Source organism: Myiozetetes cayanensis, unplaced genomic scaffold, assembly GCF_022539395.1.
Source record: "Myiozetetes cayanensis isolate MyiCay16 unplaced genomic scaffold, myiCay2020 scf5-8, whole genome shotgun sequence".
Taxonomy (NCBI): Eukaryota; Metazoa; Chordata; class Aves; order Passeriformes; family Tyrannidae; genus Myiozetetes; species Myiozetetes cayanensis.
In genome coordinates this window covers 27,683,843-27,709,089 of record NW_026087742.1, presented here as the reverse complement: position 1 = coordinate 27,709,089, position 25,247 = coordinate 27,683,843, and the positions used below count along the sequence as shown (strand labels likewise).

General features: G+C 39.0%; 1 protein-coding gene across 1 annotated transcript; it reads right to left on the bottom strand.

The window, feature by feature from the left end:
• Window positions 1-411: 411 nt before the first annotated feature.
• On the bottom strand, window positions 412-22,012 carry LOC126648976 (transient receptor potential cation channel subfamily V member 6-like). The gene is made up of 15 exons (XM_050332737.1): window positions 21,882-22,012; window positions 12,145-12,242; window positions 11,631-11,753; window positions 10,902-11,042; window positions 10,268-10,366; window positions 9,883-10,058; window positions 8,885-9,031; window positions 6,679-6,891; window positions 6,255-6,341; window positions 4,565-4,641; window positions 4,217-4,382; window positions 3,866-3,932; window positions 3,009-3,277; window positions 2,167-2,273; window positions 412-685 (listed from the first exon to the last, which is right to left on the bottom strand). The coding sequence occupies exons 1-15, from the start codon at window positions 22,010-22,012 to the stop codon at window positions 412-414; spliced, it is 2,175 nt and encodes a 724-aa protein (XP_050188694.1).
• Window positions 22,013-25,247: the final 3,235 nt, after the last annotated feature.

The window sequence follows — 25,247 nt, the reverse complement described above, 5'->3', positions numbered from 1 at the left end:
CCAGAACCTCAGTCATCATTCTTCGCTACGAGAGCATTGTGATTTTGTGAAATTGGGGAGATAGATTATACTGCACGTAACAGTCTGGAAGAGGGCTTACTGATCACTTCTTCACAAATGGATGAAATCCCATTGCTAGCTTCTCTTGCTCGTTTGCATTATATAGCTCAACAAGCTCTAGCAGCTTGGTGCAAATATCAGTGCAATCCCAGAGGCACTTATAAGTAGGAGAGAATAGACTGCATTTATATATCATAGCATAGATGCCACGAACTGCTCATGAAATCTTCACCAGTGGAGTTCTTCAAGGCTGATGAATGTGTGTAGCATGCTGGGGAGTGTATGAACAGTTGTAGAAGACAACTGCTGTGGCGAAAGGGATCCATCTTGTGGAGTAAAAATAGAGACTTCTTAGACATCATAGACCTCCTCTTCCATGGCATGACCGACCTCTCCACAAAGTTGGCGGAAAGTGTTGCGCCTCAGGATCTCCCAGCCACGGTGAGAACTAGTTCTGGATGTGCTTCGTGACAATGACAGAGCAGACAATTCCTTCTTATACAGGGTGTCTCTATTGATTTCCAGCTTTTCTGAACCTTTGTCATAGTTATCCCTGTCCTGAGCCTTAAATGCTTCTGTGTACCGCATCATCTTGTGTTTGTTGGGATCAACCCTGTCTTCAACTCTGTAAGAGGATTAAAAACCATAAACTCAACAATGTGGAAAAATACCAGTTCATCAACAAAACTCCTCCAAAAAACAGGCAAGTTGATCTTCCAGAAAATCTGCACAGAAGCAGATTATAGGCAGAGTGCTAGGGGCTGTTAGCACAGTTATCTGCTAGACTTTTATCATCATTGACTTCAGTTCCTTTGCCTGAACATGGTTTCTTGTCCTTTAACTCATTTCCTAGTCGTGATTTGCCCTTTTCATTTCGCCAGCTGTAAGCAATATGAAGACTTACCCCACCTGAGTCTAGTTCCAGATCCTTTGTATATAGGCATATATTCATCTAATTTCTCTGTTCTTGACTTTCCTCCTCTGATACTCCATGGCTGCCAGAATCAGGATGCCACTTATCCTTTGCTGCACTTTTATTTAACTGCTCCACTTCCACCAACCCTTCTCTACATTACTTATAAGCTGTCTTCTGAAATACTGTCTCATGCTATATACAATGAACATACATGTAATTTGACAGAACTAGTTCACAGCAACACTCTTTTCTCATAGCATCAAGTGAATAATTGGTCTTGCAATATATTATTATATTCTGCATCTCAGTGTGAAGGTGTTGTATATTGATACCACTTTAGGTCTGCTTGTTCCTTCTAGTAAACCTGAAAATCTACAAGGCTCAATTCTCTGTCAAAAAATGCAGAAAGTTCTTTGCAGGGTCAGGAATTGGACTGTGAGGATCCTTGTGGGTCCCTTCCTACTCAGGACATCCTATTATTCTACGATTCATACACCTGCCACTCCCCCTTCTGGCTTTATCAGCAAAAGATGATGCAGTTAGAAAAGACACATGCCCAAAAGGTAAATCATTTCTCACCTGGCATAAATATAATTACAATCAAAAACAATGAGGAATTTAGTTTTATCTAGACTACAGATATCTTGTTAGTTCAGTGCCTAATGTGGAATCCTGGACATAAGACTTTGCCACCTGATGCAGTTGTTGCAAAGTAAAATATAGTTACTAGGTTCACATGAGAAAAAAAGCTTAACTCTAATTATTCCTGTTCTGATTTTGAATTACTTGTAAAGCAGTTCATTGCTGTTGAATGCCTAATAGATTGATTCTGCCTCTGCCATTTCATGTATCTAATGGATAGGGACAGCCAACCAAGCACAGCAGTGAAATTTTGTGATATTCATTATAGTAAGTTTGAAAGAAAAATTCAAGCCTTGCAACTCATGCAGTTTCTGGAGTCTGTCCAATGTGACTACTGGATAAGAAAGCATCATCAAATTTCACAAGGAAACGCACAACAGAGCTTTCTGAGGGGAACAGTGCTTGCCTACCAGTCACAGACAGAAAATAGATTGGGATCCAAAAGCTCTCCAAACACTCCTCCCAGGCCACTGGAAAGGCCCTTTATTAACACCCATACATTGGATTCTTCTTAGCTCCTCAAATGCACACACTAGAAGAGAACTCACCTGAGATACCATCGGTCCCCTAACCCATATTCCCGCCCACAGATTCCCGAGCGAGGCCAGAGACACCTTGGCAGTTTCCGCTCCAACATGACAGTAGTAGCGACAACCTTTGGAATGAAAAAAAAATAAAGAACTTAGATGAACTAGAAAAAAAAATCAGACTCTCTTTTAAAATTATCAGTTTTGTGAGCACTGACCCATAACATACTTCATTACAGCTCCTTATGTAATGAAAAAAATAGTACAGTCAATACTCCATTTATTACAGGGCAATCACTATTTTAGGTCTAACTGTGCCATGTTTTGAGGAAGCAACGGTGGTCTTAAAACACTGTTAAATTTCTTTCCTTTTATAACTGATGGCAATGAATAGGGTAATCAGTTTGCAAGCTAGAGAAGAGGACAGTATCTATACCCACATTAGCTATCAGCAGAACTTGCCAGTGTGGCCACATGACTACATTTAACCATTTGATTGATTGCTTTCTCACAGAAGAGTACTAGGAAATGGATTTCCTGTTGATTACCTATAGAACTGGTTGAATTTTCTTGCCTTCTGAGCAAAAGAGTCAGGCCACCTTCTCTTAATAGATCTAAAGACATCACTGACCTCTATGTAATCATTACCTTGCATTCTATCCTCCCTCAGTCAATCCCTATAATTTTAATTTAACTCACTTACACAGAAGTGTTATTTGTAAAAAGGACACCATTTCAATTCTATTTAATAAGAGATTCCACGTGCAGGGAACAAACAGCTAGGGAGACAGAGAACGGAGAGGCTGATGGGCTTCTAGCTGTTATTTGAAATAAGGTAGGAATGCCAACCTTAGCTGGATTACCTGGGCTCTCCAGAGCTCATCCTGCTCATGGGCCACTCTCCAGTGGGTATCACCCATCATGGCAATTAACAAGTTGAGCATAAGGAGGGCGGCAATGATGGCAAAAGCAAAGTATACCACGCTGTACATAAAGGGCAGGTCCACATCATAGTTTGCAGGGCCATCAATGATAGTGAGGAACAGCTCAAATGTGGTGAACAAGGACATGGGATAGTTGTAGAACTGCCCAAGGTTTTCAGGATTCTCTGTCTGGAAGATGATGTAAAAAGCTAGAGGAGAGTAATGAAGAAAAAAGAGAGAGAGTTAAACAACAGGAATCACATTCTGAGAGGAACAACAGGGTCCTGTAGGGGATTGTGACAACAAAAAGTGGTCTGGGAAGGAGCTGCATGTGTTTCTATGCTAGTGCAGAACCCAGTAAGGACAAATCCCTCATTAGAATCACTGGTTTCTAATATAAAAATGACCCAAAATTATTTTGATTATTTATTTATTCTCAAAATAGTGAACTTAACTTCCTCGAGGATATAATAAAGCTATGTGTTAATCTCATTCTACACAGACAAGTATCAGAAATGCAGTATGTTTTTAAACCTGGAATTACATATATGTTAAATTATCTGAATTATCCTATTTCAATTACCCTGGAAGGAGGAAGAATTGAAAACCAAACTCATGAGAACAGAAGTCAGTACTGAGAAAGTGACCATGCTTAGAGAAATAGAAGCTATACATCATCACCACCTTTGCCAGCTATTCAGAGGGCAACCAGAGATTAAATCAAAACCCACACTCTTAATTCATACCAAAGCAGTTGTCAGGGGTAACATGTTGCTGTTTTTCTTTTGTAGACTCACCTGATGCAAAGCCTAGTATCACCACAGCCATGAGCCAGCAAAAGCGCATAAGATCTCCAAATATCATCTGTAGAGCAAAGACAGAGCCACCATAAGGCCCAACCATCCCACCAAGTCACAGTGCAACCCTACGTAAACCTTTTCCCAGATTCTAAGACTACGACTGGACTAAAGGAAACTTCTGAACCAAGGATAGAATGTGAAGGTCATAAACACTCTGTGCAGACAAGAATCTGTCTGTTTGCCATTACTTCTAGTCCTGAGGGAGAAAAGGTATTCCTACAGTCCTCCCTATCCTGAAAGAGGTGTCAGCATGTGCGTAAAAAGTCTGTATTTGTTCGTGTCTTATACCTTCTGGATCATGATGGTAAAAGGTCCAAGCATCTGGAAGCCTCGTGCGAAGTACATGACATTGCACCATCCTAGCACCAGGGCAAAGGACATGGGCACCACCTCTCCAGCGGTGCTGGTGAGACGCATCACCATGGTTACCAGAATCATGCAAGCGTATGTGATGCTGCGAAGAAGAGACAGTGAAAAAAAGTTCAATGGAGGAAGTTTCAGTTGAGTCTGCAAGAGAAATAAATCAAGAGAAGGAATACTCTGAAAGAATGGAGAAAGTGACTCATCTGGTGAAAGACAGCGGTGGGGGAAATGGGAGACAATATATTTAGTGGACTTAAAAAGTGCTGTACTTACACAATTATGTGGAAAGGACCTCCTAGGATTGTTTGTCCAAAGTATTTCGCTGCTCCAACTCTAAGGATATCTGGAATCTAAGAGAGACTTCCTATTAATTTTAGGACTCATATTCCATCATATTGCTAAATGTCATGGTAACCACATATATTCAGAGGTTCCTGGGGACAGTTGCATCTGCTTTGTTTGATGGTTAACAGATTAATTTCTTTGTCACTTTAAAATCAGAATGGATGAGGCAGGTGGGCCCTTCTTGGGATGAGACAGAGGTTGCTGGAAAATATATAAATGCTTGGGCACATTGAGAGACATGTCGTAGAGAGGTGCTGTGCCCCAGTAATGAAGACAAAAAAGACCTCCTTGGGTAATCAAAGGACTTTGTTATAATTCACACTTGTTAACTGCAGCCTAGCCCCAGAGTCCTGGTGAAACATAGGAAGACAGACTTGTCCTTCTGGAGCACAGAGTCATAAAATATCCTGAGCTGGAAGGGACCCACAAGGGTCATCAAGTCCAACTCTTAGCCCTTTACAGGACATCTCCAAGAGTCACAGCATGTGCTTGAGAGTGTTGTCGAAACGCTTCTTGAACTCAGATAGGCTCGGTGCTGTGACTACTTCCCTGGGGAGCCCGTTTCAGTGCTCAACTACTCTCTGGGCGAAAAACTTTTTCCTGACATCTAACCTAAACCTCCTTGACTCAGCTTCATGCTGTTTCCTCGAGTCCTGTCACTCACCACGAGAGTGAAGAGATCTGTACCTACCCCTCTGCTTCCCCTCAGGAGGATGTTGAAGACCCCAGTGAGGTCTCCCCTCAGTTTCCTCTTCTCCAGACCAAGTGACCTCAGTTGCTCCTCATACGGCTTGCCTTACAGACTCTTCACCATCCCCATGGCCCTCCTTTGCACACTCTCTAATAGCTTAATGTCTTTTTTACATTGAGGTGCCCAAAACTGCACATAATACTCAAGGGTGAGTTGCACCAGTGCAGAGTAAAGTGGAATAACCACCTCCTTTGACCGGCTGGTGATACTGTGCTTAATGCACCCCATAGGCAGAAAGATGTTTACAACACCTGTTTTATTTTCAGTTCTTCTTGGCATCATCCTTTAAGTTTTCTCATACAAGTTTCAGTCTTCTATTTCATATTATAATAAAATCACATGGAATAGATTTGTTTTAATTTAAATAACTTGCTGCTTTTTTTTTTTTTTTTTTTTTTGGAGAGTTCATGGTAAGGAGAACAACTAAATATGTTCACCTCAGAACTCCAGTTGAGAAAGGTCCATAGAGTAAATTATCTTCAATTAAGTATAAACTTTTTTGTGTAGGCAGAGAATTCACTTCAGCCATCACCCCAAAATACATGGGTATTTAGGGGTGCTGGGTGAAGCAACATCTGGGAGTCAGCCGGACACAATGGATGCTGCTAACAGGAACTGTGGCACTACCCTGCATACAGTATTTGAGAGTATGACCAGTCCTTCTAATTGCTTCTTCGGCACATGGAGTCTTACTGAGACACTGTCACATTCTCTGTCTCATCTAATAGATACTGTTGACAATGTCTACTGCCATATACCTAAGACTAAGCAACCCCTACCAACCAGCGAGCACAAATCCACGTTTGTATAGTAAGTAGGATCTGTCTTGACGAAACTTGAAACTATGCAGCTCACCATTTCTCTTACCTCAAGGATCAAAATTACAACAGCTCCAATGACTGTGATCAGCTCCCCCACCAGCCTCAGCTCATCCTCATATGTCACATAAGATTCCTGGGGGAAAAAAAAAAAAAAAACCAAATGGAAATTAAAATTAAATTTTAAAGAAAATGAAAGTAAATTTAAAAAGAGGATGGGGATGAAGGCAGCCTACTGTTACTACAATAAACACAACTAGACCTGGCAATGCCACAGGAACCAGCCCAGCTCCACAATGGAGAACAGAGCACACCTCATACTCCTCCCTGACAAAGGTCAGCTGGCCGAAAGAGAGGATGAGGACAGTTGCAATATGTGAGGATGGGGAATGGCTTGAGCTTTCCAGTTAAGTAGGTTAGATGGCAATTGCCCAATGCTGCCTATGGGGCCCTGACTCCTACAGTCACAGTACCTGCAGCATTTTCTGGACATAGACTGTATTGTCTCTGCTGCTTGTTTTGTTGCCTGTTCGGGGTTTCAGAGGTCGGTAGACGCAGCACATAGTGAAGCAGACCATGTAGAGTATATAGAATAAAGCCAGGAAACAGAAATAGGGACGACCATACATATTCCACTTCAGGCTCACCAGCTCCTTCACAGGTGTTAGGTCCAAGATCTGGCGTGCCTGAGAAAGATAAAAAGAAGGAATTAATTGCCACAAGCACATTATTTTTTATAAGCATCACTCACACTGCTTCCTGGAAGAATGTCAACAAACTATTCACACCTACCCTATTCAGCGTTACAAAGCTGAATTTATTTTGAAAAAGTGGGTTTGGATTTGCACAGTTTGACAATACAGAGCTTTGGGAAAATAAAAAAAAAAATATATCCTGAAGAGAACAGCTTTTGAGTACCAGTGGGAAGTACAAGAAAAACATTTTAGATACTGGAAGAAGTTTGCTGTCTGTGTAGGAACATGGAACTGAGGATGATAGGATATTCCTGTTAGTACTACAACACAAGGTTTTGTATCAGGAATTTAAGATAAGAAAACTAAAACAGTATCCCAAAACCTGAAACATTTTCCATATTTGTACTTGTCTAACACTCTATGGCTTATGTAAAAGTACTACATTTTAAGTTTCTGCATTATTAGCTGAGTGATAATTAATTGAATCATCTATGTCAAGCCTTCAGCTTCTGTTAGAAGACTGACACTTAGAGCATAAGTAGGAGAAACTGGGTACTTTACACTTTACTTATGAATTTGACCCACACACTACAAGAGAGATAACGTACCTACAGGTGTTCCGTTTTCTGTAGAAATCAGTATTCTAGAATTCTTTGCATAGGAAAGTAAACTTCATTTTCAAAGGGATGATATAAGTTTGAAGCTCACTATAATCTTCCAGTAGCTTAGTTCCCTTCTATTGTTTTACTTTTCATCCACTTAAGGATCAGAAAATATATCTTAGTACCTCTCTGTGCATGCATTCCCCTTAATACAAGAGAAACCTGCTTCTGACTGGGGGTTAAAGATGCCCTGGGAGGGTATGATAGCATGGGGTAACACAGAGTATTTTTCTAGAGGAGACAGCAAACATTTTGGGCCAAATATACATCAAATGCAAAAAATAATAACTAGTTCTATATCAAAAAATTACAATTGCACATTTTAAAGAGCATTCTGGAAAATAAAGAAATCATTATATCTCTTGATGTCAGGGGGTATCTTATCCTTTGCACTATATGTATGTTTTGGGATAAGACAGAGGCACAATATTCTGCTTTCTTCTAGGATTATGGTTAAGTCTTCTGAAGTGGGCAACTTCTAAGGTTGCTCTTCCCTGAATTTCTCTATGTATCACCAGTCATAGAAACATAGATGACTTCACACAAACGCAAATGAGAGCTCCATAGACTTCCTCCACACTGTACAAAGCTCTCCAATAGCTGAAACTTCTGTTAGAAAAGTTTGACTAAAATTTTGATGGATGGAAATAATACAGGATGGGTAGAAGTGGGCTAATTGAAGTGTCTTCTGATTCACTTCCTGTCCTATTAGGATTATTTAAGGTGATTACAACTGATAGGGTGGTGTACCTTGAAAGTCCTACGGAGATCTGTTTAAGGTTGCCATTACACTCTGCTATTTTTGTCTTAGTAATCCCTTTACAAGTTTTTGAGCCTAGAGCAGAGATAATTTACCCGCTTTGTTTTGAGTCATAACCGGTCGTTAAATGAAGGGAGTAATAACAATGAGTGGTTTAAAAATGCACTCCAGTTTAGGACTACTGAACATAGTCCTGTCTCACAGGAGCATTGTGAAAGTTAACCAGAATCACAGTTGTAGGAAGACACTACAGCTACTCTACAGGTACTTAGTATGTCTTTGAGCCTGATGACAGACAACCCTTTTCTGTAGCTTCCTCATTCTAAATTCTTTCAATAATCTTCAAGTTTCACACATCAGAAGAAACTGTATAGAAAGCATGAGATGCAGATGTAGCCAGATCATTAATAAATCACTACACTTCATGTAATCCCTGCAGCACATAGTATGAAGTTCTTGCTTTATGGATTATATAAAAGAGCTCAAACCTTCCAATTCATCACATTTCTCCTTTTATAATCACCATGGTCTGCACATAGAAAGCACACAGTGCCCACAGTACCTCTCTCTTCTTGGTTGATACAATGAGCTCAAGAAAGGACTGATCTTCAGCCCAGGAGTCAATTTCTGTGATATCATAGAGCACAGTGGTCAAGGGACCAAAAGACCAGAGATTCTGCTTCCTCTTCTGCATAAGGTATTGAAACATCTGAGGAGACAAGAAGAGGGCCAAGGATATCAGAAGTTTTCAGTATATCGTGTATTTGCAATGAGAACAAATAAAGTTGTTAAAAACCCTTAATTATGACATATTTTTCTTGAACTTGGTACTTGCTGTGGTTCTCATATCTCTCAATTACAGCAGGTTAAGAAGTGGAAGAACTTTTTTGATTCCTATTTGGTTATTAGCTCATGCCTGAGGTAAAGGATGAGTGATTTTTACTTTAAATTCTAATCAAACTACTGAAGTTATTTGACACAGTTATACATCCTGACAATAGACTTCAGATATTGATTAGAAAAACAATTGTTTTATACTCTTCTACAAGTTTTCAGAAAAGAGGTGTGACAAGAGAAATGATCCTGTCCTTACTGGATCTGGATTGTCTTTTTGTTAAGGGGAAGGAAAAGAGTTTGCCTAAAATGATAACTTTTTGTCTATTAATAAATGCTTGTGTATATCTGAAGAAATTTCCCATGTCACATTTAGGGTAATGAACTCCAGACAACAAAGACAACAATTTCAGTGAGATTTTCAAAACATTACTTGGAGAGAATCTTTCTATTAATACCTGTTTAACTCAAGTGCTTGTTTAACTTGTTTAACTCAAGTGGCTAAAATATATCTATTCTTTAAGCACTCATTTCTTTCACTAAGATAAAGAAATTTATTATAAAGGGTCTTCTGGTCGTACATGACACTTTATGTAAAAAATAAAAAGTACTTGTTACGATCTTCTACCCATTAAGAATATGCACAGACTCCCTTGGTCTGAATGATGTTATTTCAAGTTCTCCATTACTGTTTTGTATGGAGGCACCAGTGTCACACAAACTCACCACAGTGTTGCCCTCAACTCCAGCCAGTTTGAATGGAGTAAGACCCTCATTGTTAGGGATCAGTTCAAGTGATCCTGGCCCATCTTTGTTCCTGTCATAGGAAAGAATCAGGCTGTACATGTGGCAGGCAAACGTCTTATTAGGTTGGAGAACCAGGATGTGAAGAACAGTGTTACCTATGAAGGAAGCAGACCAGATAAAGTATGTGGAATAGCCCAGCCCTATGCAAAGACTGAGAATTGACTGAAGGCTTTTATTTTCCTCACATCCCTCATTCCACATTTGCTTGTAGTGAGAGAAAAATATTTGAGTGCACAGATGACAGAGTCTGAATTAAAATGTCCAGATTCTCCGTATGCAATTCACTGAGCCCCAGAGCACATACCCAGAGAATCCTGAGCTCTGATGTCAGCTCCATTTTCAATGAGCAACTGTACAATTTCCTCATTTCCCACACAGGCAGCAAATGATAAAACATGCTCCCCTGCAATGAAAGGAATGGGGAGAAACAACATTAAGAACCCAGGAGGTAGGAGAGGTTGAAGCATGCTGAGGGAAAGTTATCCATGCTATGGAGCCAGAGGATATGAAAGGAAGAATTACTTTAGGTAACCTATAAATTTCCTGCCCCACTCCTTATCCTAGTCAGAAAGGAAAAGAAGACCTGCCCCACATAACACTAAAAGAAAGAAGTATTCTTTTCAGAAGAAAACCATAAGAAGGTTGACAAATAATTTGCAATATATGCTCCTAGGAAGATATTAAATTACAATTTTTATACAATGTATATATTTTTATACATGCAAACATATAAAATGTGTATTATTTATATTTATGTAACATCTACATACTCAGATGAAGTCTTACTGTCTGATAAAAAGTGTGTGTCTGATGACTCTTGGGCACAGGATTCTCTGCTTACCCAGTTTAGATGTGGACTAAAGTAAGCCTCCCTCACATCCCCTCACCACTCTGCTGGTTCCCTTCTATAGCAACAAGGGGAGAAGTTAAGGCTGTACCAAAATAGAAAAGGCTCTGGGAGCTGCGCCTGAAGAAGTGCCCAGTGGCCTGTGCTGTGCCAGCATCGGCTCCTCTCTTAAGCAAAGCCTTCACCAAAGTGATGTTCTGGTTCGCTGCTGCAATGTGAAGAGCTGTCTGTCCTGTAAGACACAGAAATAAAACCTTGTCTTCCAAGAAAGTGACTTCAGGCTGATCAGTAGCCTCCAGTTCCCATGTCAGTCATGGTAAACGGAAGATTTAGGGACTGCATCCACAGCAGCTATAGGAATTAGCTTTGAAGTTATCCCTGTTGGGTGCAGAGGGTTGCATGACAGATTTTCCAGAGGTCCCATTCTACTTAAATCTTTTTATGAAATCATGAAAATTGACTTCACGACCTGCCAAAAAAACCCAACAGGATGCACTTTCTAGATTTTTTTCTGGGGAAGAACAAGAAATGCCACACTCTTCTGGGAAGCAAACTGTACATAATCTTGCAATCTCACAATAGCCAACAGGCCCACCTGTGGTTAAGGCCTTTGCATGTTTGCATATGTGTGTACTTGCATTTAATATAACTCCACCTTCCACAGAAGGTCAGAAGCTATTTGTATGTTGGTTTTGCTATGTAATAGTTTAGCAATATATTGAACCAGGAACAGTATAAGCCAGTTTCCTAAATGTACAGGTAGTACTTCCTCTCTTCTCCTGCAGAGAATCCTGTCCATCCTCATTCCCAGCGATGTTACCTTCATAGAGCTCTGATGTCATCCTCTCATTGACAAGCTCAGGAGCTGCTTCCATCAGAGCCACTGCCGCCTCCAAGTTATCATACAAGGCAGCTACATGAAGGGCAGTCTCCCCCACTGCACCTAGAAACAGTCGGAGAAGCATGTGAGTCATCTAGACATTCAACTGTACGGGACAAAAGCAGAAATAGATTCATTGAGGTGGAGAATTATGGGAGTGCTAGGTCCTCCCTTGACTACTGCGTGGTACAACCACATAATTGCACAGTCTCTGTCCTTTGCCAAAATATGACAGTGGACAAGAAACATCAGGTATTTGTAAGTGACAGCAGACCTCAGGCCTGAACTGAATGAGCACATCAACTCAGAAATCTCATTTTGTTGCAAAGCTTCAGACATAGAGTTAAGCCATTTGGGGCTGGAAATGCAAAGGTTTTAGCATACTAACAAACTGCTCATTGTAGGGAGCTCTTTCCTTCCACAGAAAACTATTTTTGCAAGTAATCTGAATTACCTCTCTGATAGACGTCGCATGTTCCATCAGTGAGAAGTTTCCTAATGGCTGCAAGGTCGTTCTCTTTGGCAGCCTGGAGGAGTGGGGATTCCCAGATCCTGCAGTCAAGAAAAAGAGGCTCGTAAGAAACAAAGTCAAACACATGGTGCCTCCTTCCAGAGCCAGCGTGGCCTTTGCTCGAGACAGCATGTACCTTGAACATTTTCACTGAGGAATGTGCAATGCACATCTACCATCTGAGGTATTCTTTCAATGCACAAAGAACAGGCAAAAGCAGAGCAGTGCAATTCTAAAAACCCGGTGAAATCTCCATCTCTTGGCTTACTGATGCTGAACCGAATGGTGGCAGCAGAGGGAAAGACAGGAGAAACGAATTACCAAAATATTTCTGGTTTGTATAGTCCACATTTTGAGGCACAGAAGATAATGAATGTTGGGTCATTGATGCACCTCTAGCCAGTAGATTAGTTATCTCAGGAGCCAGAAAAAGCCAGTTGTTATTTCACACAGCACAATAAAATTAAAAAAGTCATCTGAATTGCTCCCATAAAGGATAGAAAGGTACAAACAAGAATGTCATTTGTGTTGGAGCAATGCTTCCTATGATGTAATTAAAAGAATGAGCTCTGAAGTGTAGTCCCTCGTTATACAAAGTCATGAAGAAAAATCTGACAGCTTACCTATTAGCTACTTTCTCTGATGCTGAAAGAATTGAGGAAAATGTTGAGAACTGCAATTATGCATGTCCTGGGAAAGAGCACGTCCTCAAACAAGTTTCAGACTGAGTGGTTCACTTCTAGTTGAAGCATGTACTTGAGTCTTCCAAGAGGATCTGGGTTATTTGAGTATATCCTTTGAGGCTGATGAAGAATTTACAAGTACAGCCACCAAACTTCACTACAGCAAGGTCTTTGGAAGCAAACAACAGGTGAAGGGAGGTGATCCTCCCTGTCTACTCAGCTCTGGCAAGTAGAAAAGTCTTTAGAGTCCTGTGTCCAGATCCTAGGATCTTCAGTACAAAAAACATATGGAGCTACTGGAGAGAGATCAGCAAAAGGCCACAAAGATGATTATGGGACTAGAGCATCACACATATGAGGAAAGACTAAGAGAACTGTAACAGTTTAGCCTGGAGAAGAGAAGACTCGGGTTTTGTTCTTATCAATTTGTATGAGCACCTGAAAAGAGTTACCTGCAATGTATACTTGCTCAGCGTCCAAATAATCTTTGCCAATTTTCAAAACCACAAGTTGGCCATCAAAAAATCAGAAAAAATTAGAACAGAATCTACCAATTTTTTATTCTTGAATATCTTCAATTTTATCTTCTTGTTCATAAAGAAAATATTTTGGGGTAGGGTTTTTTGCTTTTTTGGTTTTATACAAAAAAAGAATTTTAAGTATTCCAATTCAGGAGCTAAAGATTTAAAGGGAGGAGAGATCCTCAAATCCAAACAAAGAGGTTACATCTCATGGATTTTCAATATGAAATAGAAAGAGATTCCTCTTTCCAAATAGGAAAAGTTCAGGTTTAAATCTCTGTTCAAATGCAATTTTTGTGCTTTTTATCTCACCTCTGCTTTCTTTTAGTAGAGATGTTTAATTTGTTCTTAATTTTCTAGTATGGCTCATGGCAAGCTGCAATATGTGATGTAGAGTAAGTCTAAGGATTACAGTAGAACAATAACAAAATTCAAGCCAATATGAACAAGAAGATCACCAGCCCTCATTTTTCTACCAGACTCAGTCTGTGCTTTTACTACAGTGTAATAACTGCCAATAGCCTGGGTGATAAACAGCACCCCCAAAAAAAAAGCACAGGGGACAAATACATTAGTCAAATCTAAAGACACAGGCAATGCTTTCTCCTTGTGATGTTGTGTATATTCTGGTATTATTTAGTTACAAGATTCTGGGGATAGGGTTTATAAATAAACCCTATAAAACGATAAGGTGTTTTGCAATAAGCAATAACACTGATGTGAGAATACATCTCTGTTATAAGCCACAAGAACAGTCACATCAGAGACAGAGAGAATATAAATGACCCATTGCAAAAAATGTTTTCTTACAATCTGTGCATCTAAAGTATAGGATAATTTAACAATAAAACAATAGGAAAAGAGGCAACATAAATTCTGTCGCTTACAGGAATATGTATTTCTTGCTTTAAATTATTCTTTTATGAACAATGAAATCTTGAAGCAAATTTTTTTTATATGCCATTATCTCTGGATTTAACCGACTTCAAATGTGAGAGTTCTGCACTCCTGTATAGTGGAAAGACACTATACACACTGGAGAGAACTTGGGGGATAAAGCAAAACAAAGAGAAGTATTAGAATTACACAGATAAATAGGAATAATTTTAACAAGTGTATATTAATGGGCATGGGCTACAAGTTATAAAAGCATAACAAACATTATATTTGTCATTCCACAAAAGGAGCATCTCCTGTCACCAAAAGCTCTAGAAACTGGCTTTTCTAGACGAGAAAAAGCCTGAAGAACAGAGGAGAATAAAAGATAAAGAACCATCCTCAATAAATCAAGGAGCCATTCTGAGATATTTTTATGTGTCCTTCAAACTCTTAGCCTTGCTGCTTAAGGAAGTATTCCTTCTACAGCTTACTCATGCGTCAGTGCATTAGTAGCTAATGACAAGATGATTTGATGAGAAGATTGCATCTAGGATCAGACAAATAGGAATTAAATAAAGAGGCACTCTGAGCAGAAGTCATAAGATTCAGTGTTAGTGAAGTCAGCTTGCCACCTCTGCCACTATTTTGGCCTAAAAAGGCTCTGTGTTCCTGGAAAATGTAACTTTCAGAGGCAGGAAGTGGAAAAGAGGTGGGGTTTCAGTAGTATAAACAATGCTACAATTAATATGTTGATGCTTTACCAGGTAGGCCTTTATCCCTCAAATGACCTCACAGAGGAGGAAGGATTGGGCAAGAGACAATGTGGGAGGACACAAACACAATACCTTTCTCACAAAAATTACCAAAGTCCTTGTAAACAACTAATTAAATTAAAATACTGCTACAAAGAAAAGGCCTAATAAATACTATACTTTTCTGGAAACTGAGAGCAAAATTGTTAAACGTTTCTTCTTATTGTAGCAACTTCCAACTGAGCTTAAAAAGCCTGAGATCTCAGGCCTAAGATCAAGCCAGGAGAAGAACACAGAGATGTTAGTAAACGTCATGGCACACTGCCTGTAACGTCTCAAAGGTTCATGAGTTACATATTTATGGCATATGCTTTTACTGTCATTTAATTTTCTGTCCCATAATTGGTGAAACATTTTACTCTCATATAAAACATACTATTCTAATTATCAACTAATTTTTAATATGTTAAAGCAAAGTATTGAGCATATAAATGTCACAAACTAGGTGAAGCAAATTAACTACGATAAAAAATTACACAAAGTCATCTGAATTTAGAACCTTTAAAACATTTTCAGTTATTTAATTTCTGCATATTTTAACTAACTTTCTTCCTGACCGTTCAAACGCAGCATGAATTTTACATTTTAAAACTGGATTTCCTCTGTGTCAAAGCAGTAGATGGCAAAACCTGTAACTTAGTCTCTTAACAGAGCTGCCTACAGTAGATGCTTAATTTCCACAAAGAACCATCAGGTCACTGGATGAAGAGGGTGGCTTTCAGAGTATTATTCAGCAGAGACATACCTAGACACTTGAGAAGATAATTCAGCACATCTAAGTTAAACTCCTGTTCTAATCCTGTTTGTTCCCTTCAGCAGCTATGGAATCAATAGATATTGAGCTCCTAATTTAGCCAGATAAGTTAGGTTTGTAACGTTAGGCAGTATGGATGTTGTCTTACAGGATCAGTTTAGGATAAGCACAGCTACAGGGCAAACCAGTAATTCTGATGGGCAATGAAAATCACAACAGTATACACCTGGATGTGTTCCAGGGTTCTTCTTACTGAGCTAAGGAATGTATCTGTGTTGAGGTACTTAGTAAGCCTTGCTAATGTGTTACTATTGCTCAGTTTTCTTCACAGATTATTCAGTTATGTGCTCAGGAAGTGTTTTTCCAATATAGGTGAGGACAAAATCAGGAACACCGGCAAATCCATTGTGAAACAAAGAGAAGATAAAATGTAGGTCAGATTTTGACTGAGGAAGTAATGTAATACAGTTTTGAACAAGGTTAAAGACTTCATGAGCACTTTCTGCTGGTAATACGTACCCTTTTGGGTTTACAGCTTCTTAAGCACTTCTTTTGGAGTGCAACCTGCCCATTACGCTTATGAAGAGATAGAGAATGCAAGAACTAGTCCATAAGTCTTAACTCCATTATAAAAAGAATTTGGATTTATATGGTTATTCTTCTAAAACAAGGAAAATATAATAAAAATGTGAACTGTCTGGACAACAACCAATTGCAAGCTTCTATTTCAAGACTGAACTCACCAGAGGGGCAATGAAGCATCTCTGTCTTTTCTTCCCCACTCAGATTCTAAACCTTCGGTCAGTCACTGTATGGAATTTTCCTATTGCTTGCTCTTGTTCAAGTTTGCTTCTAACTTCATGCTTTATCCCCATAGACAGTCAGTTACTGAGGTTCTAAAGCAATTATTTCTATCTAAGCTATAAATTCTTCAGCAGGATACTATTTTAGCTTTCTCTTCTTTCCCTGTTGTGGTGCTCAGAATATCAATGCTCAACAATGCATCATGAAATTCCCAGAGGAGATTCATCCTCTCTTTTCCTTCTACTAGTATGTGCACGTAAATATGTGGAAGATTTCAGGAGAGCAGAATAGAGTACAGAGGAAGCTAACCAGGTGAAAGGGATCCAAGCAATCATCCAGCAAGATGCCAAAGACTGAGTTAGGAAGCAATTGCATGAAGTGAAAAGAAGACAGATAACAGGGACTTGGACAATCAACAGGGTCAGCACATTTCTTCAGCACCAACAACAAGACTCAGCAAATAAAGTGGGACCTCTTGCCAGTGTATGTCAAAGCCCTTTCAGCTGAGAGTAAACAGAGCTTCTCTGGAAATAAATTAAACAGGTTAATAATTGCCAATGATACTAGACAAGAAACTGATAGGGAATTCTTATCCCTTTAACTATCTACCACACTAAGCAATAGAAATCTTGATCAGTCATTTCTAGCAGGGCATTCTCCTTGTGCTAACTTCTTTTTTTTTTCCAATTCTGCATCTGAGACCATTCTAAAATTAATCTCATGCTAGAACTAGATTAACAGTTCAGAAGGTTTTAGTTGTTATTTATTATCACTAAGTCATTAAAAAAAAAAGTTCTCTGAAACATTTTTGATCTCTGAAGCATCTTTTGATGCATTCTGCATCAAAACTTCTAGCCCATTTCAATAGGTATTTTCTTGTGGTTTTATTCTAGGTTGTGTTCCTTATCCTATGTCTAATCATTTTTCTCTAACAGCTTTATAATTTGGGATGCGATTTTTTTTCCTCTGGGCACAAATTTCATGTTTACTTCTTCACCAGGAAACCTATAGCCAAGTTTAAGAAGTCAAATAACTTCCTAAATCTATGAGTCTGAGCCATGTCTTAGGCACCGAGGTGGGATCTGTTTATGTCAGCATTGCTGGGGAAACATGAGTTCCAGAGGACTTTTACACCTGTGAAACTAAGGAGGCTTTTGTTCCATTATTAGGCTCAAAACTTCCATTAGAATGAAGTTGTAACAGCCGAAGAAAAGACCAGAAATGCTGTCACTGATGCTTTTGACTTTATTTTACATCCAGTGAGGGAGTTTCCAACAGATTGTTCTTTGCATCTTGACTTCTCAGAAGCACTGTTATTGAAACATATTATAGATGAAGTGGTGGAACTGGAAGCTGCCATTTTTATTTCACTGTCACCTTTGGCAGCAAAGGATCCGATTAATACTGACAGGCATAGTGGATTTTAAGACTGGACAATCCTATGCTAATTGTGGGCTGAAAGCTCAGTAATGTTGTTTAGACAACTGAACAGCAAATCTGTGGTGACATCTCATTCACTACCAGGTTGAGAAAGATTTATCTGGAAGCTGAGAGCTCTCTGTGTCCCTGTACAACTCTTAAGCAACTCAGTTTACTAGCTTTAGGCTGAGCTAATTTTTTATCTGTGCCATGTTTGTTTTCAGGGTAAGCAAAGCAGCTCGCTAATATGTCTGTGAGACTAAAATATTTGGAAAGTAAAGGGGATTTAAAGTTTATATTGTGGCATCTTTGGAATGACCATCTCTGCAAGTTACGCAAATTATTCCAAGCACCTCTAATGCATTATTTCTCATAGCACAGATTTCTATACTTAATTAATATGTAAAAATACTTAGTGTTTTGGGGTTTTATTTCCTTCTTTTTTTTAACTGTACCACACAAGTTAACCATTTTATTGTCATTAGAGAAACTAAGCCTCAGAGCACCCCATGAAGACCACTAATCCCTAAGCAGCAGCTGAGAGAGAGAAGAAACACAGAGAGGACAGATTATTTATCAATCAGAGTTATAGACAGCGGAAACAGCAGAAAGAAGAATATAACAATTTTATTTATTAGTTATTTTTCATGAACAGTGCAATTCTCATGGTGGAATTTCTAAAATTACATGCTAGGAGGAATTTATTCACATTTCCTTAGAACCTCCTGCCCTGTACTAAAAAAAATAAAAAAAAAAAAGGGTTCTCATAGTTTCTAGATCTATTACACTGTGACAGGCACGTGATTCTTCTTCACCTCTACCAGGCCCAAATTTTCATAAGTATTTATCTCTTTGTTCCCCACCATTATGAATTATGTTGAGGATTTATGTTCATATGCACTAGGTTATGTAGATCCCAGAGTCTGCTTCCGAAGATAATTCTAGAAAGGACATAGGAGGTAAGACAGCTGTCCCTGGGATTCCACACTGAGTTACAGGCTGTTTAAAAAGGAGAGTCTTCAACAGAAAGAAACCAGCAGATAAAGGCCAAATAAACTCAAACTTCTCTTTAATATTAGGAGACTGCATCACATTTCCTGACCCAGGTTGTCCCTTTGGGAAATGTTATACAATGGACTATTAATCCCTCTCTGTGGAAAATGCTCAGATCTACTCCAAGTAAGATTCAAAGGATTGTTTCACATGAAGAAAGAGAATGAATGAACAGCAATTCCAGTGAGGGTGACAACTACCACAACAGTTAGCTTTCAGGTATTATTATCACCCGTTGTAGGACAGAAATAAACATTGTTCTTCTCTTGCAGACGTTCTGTGTGCAATCAGAGAGAATACCAGTTAAACAGTAACACATTTACCACTGGCTTTCAATAAAACAATAGTAGAATTTAGTCTCTGCTAATTACTCTATGTATTCCAGCACTATTAACACTAAGAACTCAAGCTGAAGCCACAACACTCCAGTTCTGCACCACAAAATGACAGGATGTAGCAAAGCCCTCTTGGCTTACAACAGTTTTTCCATAAAAGCAGAGGTTTTGAAAGAGTAGTTCTCATATACAAGTCACCATAAAAGGTCTTCCTGTTGTATTTTTCTATCTGCACATAACTAAAAATGCAAAACCAACAAAGCTGAGTTAAGTCCTCTGCAAAATGTTCATTTTCATTCTCCTCACACTCTGAGCATCTCTGGGGACAAGAAAGGAAAGAGTAGGATAATATGAGGAAGAATCGGTCCTGTCCCTCTTTAGAAAAAGAGTTTCCACATATTGGCACCAATTTCTGATCAAATAGCAGAAAGCTAATTTGTGTTAGTTGGAAGCTGAAGGAAACATATAGACCTAGAATGGAAAAGGAACAACTGTGTCCCCATACAACCTTGATTTCACAGACAATGATACTGTGTGCATTACATGTGTTCTTACACAGACCTTTATAAAAAACCACAGAAACGGTAACTCTGGGGACCACTGGGATTGCACTATAGTGATCTAAGACAAGTTTATGAAGATGAGTTTATATGCCTTACAGGTTTTTCTGTTTTCCTCTATCAGCAGCAACACACAATATGTTCATGTGCCCGTGCAGCACACGACTAGTGAGGACTAATGAGCAAAGAGAGGGTCAAATGGCAATCTTAACAGTAGCCTACATGAAAGGGAGCACCAAAAAGGAAGGGGCCAAACCCTTCCTGGTAACTGCAGATGATAAAAAAGGGACTAGGGCATCAAGTTATGATTTTGGAGGTTCAAGTTGAATATTTGAGAGAAAAACCCTTCTTCTCTAGCAGGATACTACAACACAACAACAGGTACCTAGAGCTGCAGTGGAATCTCTGTCCCAGGAGGCTTTCAAGACTGAGCTAGACAAAACTTAAGCAATGTGATTTATTGCTGGCAGTAGTTCAGCTTCAAGTGGGAGGTTAGATAGAGATCAGCACAGCTTCCTTCCACATCTCTTTGACTTAAAAATGTGAAGATAATGTTATAACAACAAAATATTTTTATATTATCAAGATTTATTACTTATTGATATTAAGTATTAGTGTGGAATTAATATAACCATATAATCGATTTAAGATGTTAAATATGTTTAGACCTGGTTTGTATTCATTTGGATATTACAGAATCTGCTGAGAACTTATTTTTCAATTACTTATGATGATTTTCATGAATGTAAACACTTCAGCATTCCATGGAAATACTCTTGTTCCCATTGTCCCTCCCATTTTAAGTGTATTTAAGTTCTATTGCTCTGAAGTAAACTTGAACAGGCTTTTTTACTTGGTCAGAAGTTAGATGATGATATATCTAAGTTCTTTGCCTAAAGACAAACATGTACTTTTGTCCCTCTTAAGCTGCTATCCTGCTTATTTCTATGCATATATGTGTGTATATGTACACATATGTATAGATAAACAGATTTTGTCCCACACAGTCATCTTTTTGTCCCCAGAGATGTTTAGAGTTTTGCGCAGAAGGAAAAAAAAAAGATTTTATAGGCAACTGGAAGCAATTTGTTATTTGAGTAATGCAGCATTTGTGCACGCAGAAATGACGAGGAACAATGAAAAGCAGACACAGCTGTATTTCCATGAAGAGTTCTACATTTCTATGGGTGGAGAGGGTAACCCTGCACAGCAGTAAAAAACAGCCTTGATTCAGTATTTGCACGGGAAGACACGAGCAATCTTCTGGATAACGCAAGCTCTAAGAGGAGTCACTGTACATGCTGACACCGATGTCACAGGGGTGAGAAACAGTAGTCCAACTAAGGAGGTGACTGACCACCAGGATGTTGGACAACATTAGGTCTGCTCTATCCCACAGTAAGGGCAACCTTCAGAGAGACAGAAAGCAGAATCCTCACAAAAAAACTTGCTACTATGTCAACTGACTGCAGCATACACATCACATACAGTCTTAATAATAATAATGGTAAGGATAATAATAATGATAATAATAATAATTAAAAACAAGCCTTCGTGCATTTTCTGATGAGCTTTACCAATGAAGCAGGAAAGACAAGTGTATACAGTATTAATTTGTGACTGAAGTCCTGCATTCAGGGTAATTCAATTTCGACCTAGTAAATCTACCTGTGAAAGCAGATAAGATTGGAACTCCAGAAGCATTCCACCTTGAAAGAAGAAATCTGATAGAGAAAAGTGCTCCAGCGTTGTTTAAAGTTTATCTGCTGGCAGAAAAGCCTAAGGGGAAATAGTGAATATCGGCTACAGGGAGAAAGCAGCAGAAGAAAGGGAAGACAAGAAGGCTGAAATACACTGTACCTTTTCTGCTGGAGTAAGCAGATTTCATCCAGATGTTTATCCCAGGATTTTTTGCCTTGCAACTTCTGACTTAGTCCATTCCAGATCCGGGAGTAGAAGGGATTGCTCTCCCCAAATAAAGGTACCCCCATATCACGTCCCTTTTTCTCTCGTGCCTAGCTGCCTGAAGCCAGCAGTGCCCACTTGGAAAAAAGTCAGGAAAGGCTCACTACAGGTCACCACTCCTCCACCGCTGGTCGCTTACTTACAGAGGAGACTGTCTGTCAACTGCATCAGCTGATCAAAGTACATGTAAAAACACAAAATAAAATCACTTGTTCCTAGCAGACCATACCTTGCACATCATCAATTACTAAGTTTCCAAAATAGCCCAACCCAAAGGTGTGTCTGATTTGGAAGTAGCTCGCCAGCAGCCTACTGCTCAAAAAGACCCTGTACAGCACTGAAGAATTCATACAGCATCAAAGTCCTACGCTTCCAGTATTTTGATTTTGAAATCTAGAATTTAGAAGCAATCATCCTCTTTTTGTATCTCTGAAATCCTCTGGAAAGCAACGTGTAAGCAATTTTGAAATAGACAGCTGAACAACTCAGGCAAAACACCCTTAAGGTGAGGGAACATGTGGGAACGTGCCCTAAAAGACAGGGCACCCTGGGAAGGTAGTGATAGAGGAGGACACACCTCCCACCTCAGCTGTCTGCAAATCCCATTAAAGAAATTACCATTTCAGACTCCACCTTCTCCATGTAAAACAAAATCACTTTACTCCACAGATTGGAAGAAGAGTTTATGTAGATTAATGTGTAAATTTTGCATATTTCATTTTCCTTTAATGCTCTAGAATATCTCAGTATTTCTTCACATTTCTTCCAGAAAAATCTTATTTTGGAAAGGGATGAAAATTTTTATGTAACAAAAACTAGTTTTTAGTATAGAAAAACTTAATCAGGGAGGGGAGGGTGCAAAGCAGTAAAGCTACTATCAAAATGAAGAGAGGAAACATCCTTTTTCTTGTGAAGAAGCTGGAAGCTTTGTTGGAGAAAAAAGGAGAAAGAAAAGAAAAAAGAAAAGAAAAGAAAAGAAAAGAAAAGAAAAGAAAAGAAAAGAAAAGAAAAGAAAAGAAAAGAAAAGAAAAGAAAAGAAAAGAAAAGAAAAGAAAAGAAAGAAAAAGAGCTCCTAGTTTCTAATCTTTTCCCTAAAGACGTGCCCTAGTATTTTTGCATATTGAATCAACAGAAATATCCCTTTCTTCTTACTCCTGATGTAGCAGAAAAAACTTCTGTTCAGGGTGCCTGAACCTGGCAGAATCAGTAGGTAAGGGAGAAAAGCGTGTAAAGCAGTAGGGCTGAGTCATGTCTTTGAAATTCCTGGTTTGTTAAGAGTTTACTTAAAACTACCAAAGCAGGGTCAATATCCAAACTTCTGTGAACTCATGATGTATCCTATACATAAATTGCCACACAGAAAAAACAGTGTTTCAAGGCAAACTCAATGAATCATATTCAAAAATGCAAGATTCACTGAACTGACCAGTTCTAGGAGAAAGTGTCAAGTTAATTTGTCATAATGGGAAAAAATTTATTACTTGCTACATTGAGAGGTTAGAGTTTATACCGGCCAGGTGTTTTGAGCATATATTGTGTTTTCAACAATATATGAGGGTTTTCTTTAACAATATCAATAACTGATGTTGTTATATCCTAGCATTGTGAGAGGCGTGTGGGGGAAGAAACTCCCCTCAAGGTTGAGAAAGATACTTAGACACTGAAGTGTTAAGTGCCTGTTAAGTGATCGACAAACACAATCTCTTTTAATCTCAAGCAGAGAATACTTTCTACTGTCTCTCCAAGCAGTCCAAGCCCTAGAAGACTGGTATCTGCAAGGCAAGCAAGCAGCAACCCATTCCTCCCTCCTCTGTGCAGCATCGCCACCCCAACAGCAGCTCTAAGGTACAAAAGGTGAGTAACAGTCAGACAGGAGGTTGAGGAGGGTGTTCTCAGCTAGCCATGGAGGCAACATCTGCAGCAGCCAGGCAACTCAAACAACTGCAAACCAGTGTCTCAGGTGGACTCACCACATTGTCGTGGGCGTCTCATTAGAGCCCTCATTATAGCTTCAGAGTGCAGTAAAGCTGACTCAATAGTTTTCTTTTACCCACTTGTATGAACATAAAGTCTGAGAGATCTTTTCTTGTAATTCATCATAGAGGTCATTTTCCATGGTAATAGAATATGGAGATGAAAGATGGATGAAATATATAAGCATATGGTATGGACCACAGCCCCTTTAGCAGATCATACCTGATAAGCACTGCTGGGCTTTCAGTCTAGTAGGAGGCTGTTTTTTTCAAAAATGAAGGATTTGATGAGGCCTCGTAGTTTAGGGATGGATTGTAAGTCTGTATAGTTTTGGTGTATGTGGTTTTCCACATACCTGATAGCTGCTTTTAGCTCTTTGAATCCTTTTCTTTTCCACAGCTCTGAGTCATGCTGTGACTGGCTCCTAGCTCTTTAGCTCCTGACATTATTGTAGCTCTACTTGTTCCTTATTCCAAACTTCTACCTCAAATAGTGTCTTTATCCTGGCTGTCACTGATGTCCTTTACAAGTATATGTCTTGACTTCTCTTGTTTCTGACTTGGGCTGATTCTGATTGACCTGGTTCCAGCTTGGTCCTACCTAAAAAATATGGCGCATTATGTCAAAACCTCCTTACCCATAAATTTCCTCCTGTATCCATAGTCCATCAGTAGCACTGTAAGTATAAAGAAATTGCAAAACACGACATGTGTTCCTCACACCACAGTGTCTAACTGAATTAACTGACTTCTGGTGAACCTGAAACTTAAGCTAACATCTTTCAACAGTATACTTAAAAAGAAAAAAATTATTGCAGGAGAATTGTAGAAGAAGACTACAGGTAAATTTTCCATATGGTCTCCAGTTTTCTTTTCATCCCAGCCAACTTTTCAATTCCTTCTTTCTTTTCAAAAATAAATCTAAACAGCTAGCACTTGGCCTATTCTAAAAGCAATTTCAGTGCTAATGTAGAGACAGACGTCATTTGCGCAGTACCTGGATTCCTTTCCTTCTGAATGTTCCTGACCCTTACATTCCATGTTCTTACAAAACTCCTGTTAACCTTCCTGGAAATTTTGAGTGCTTCAGGTATGTAGAATTAAATCCAATGTGCTTATCTAGTGACAAATCAGGATGGGACTTTTTTTTTTTTTTTTTAATCTTTCTTTCTCTTACAGTGTCTTTAGAGGAGAGAAAATTGCAAGAGCTGTGTGATACTTTAAAGTTCCTACAAAGATGTAAGTGTAATCCTAGTCTTTCACAGAATCCATAGGAATGCAAACTCTG

Excerpts from the sequence above, each read along its gene's own strand:
- LOC126648976 (XM_050332737.1), bottom strand. The coding sequence starts at position 22,012 with ATGGGGGTACCTTTATTTGGGGAGAGCAATCCCTTCTACTCCCGGATC. Across the intron at positions 12,243-21,881 it reads TGCTTACTCCAGCAGAAAAG|GATCTGGGAATCCCCACTCC; the intron begins GTACAGTGTATT and ends TCTTGACTGCAG. Across the intron at positions 6,892-8,884 it reads TATCAACCAAGAAGAGAGAG|GCACGCCAGATCTTGGACCT; the intron begins GTACTGTGGGCA and ends TATCTTTCTCAG.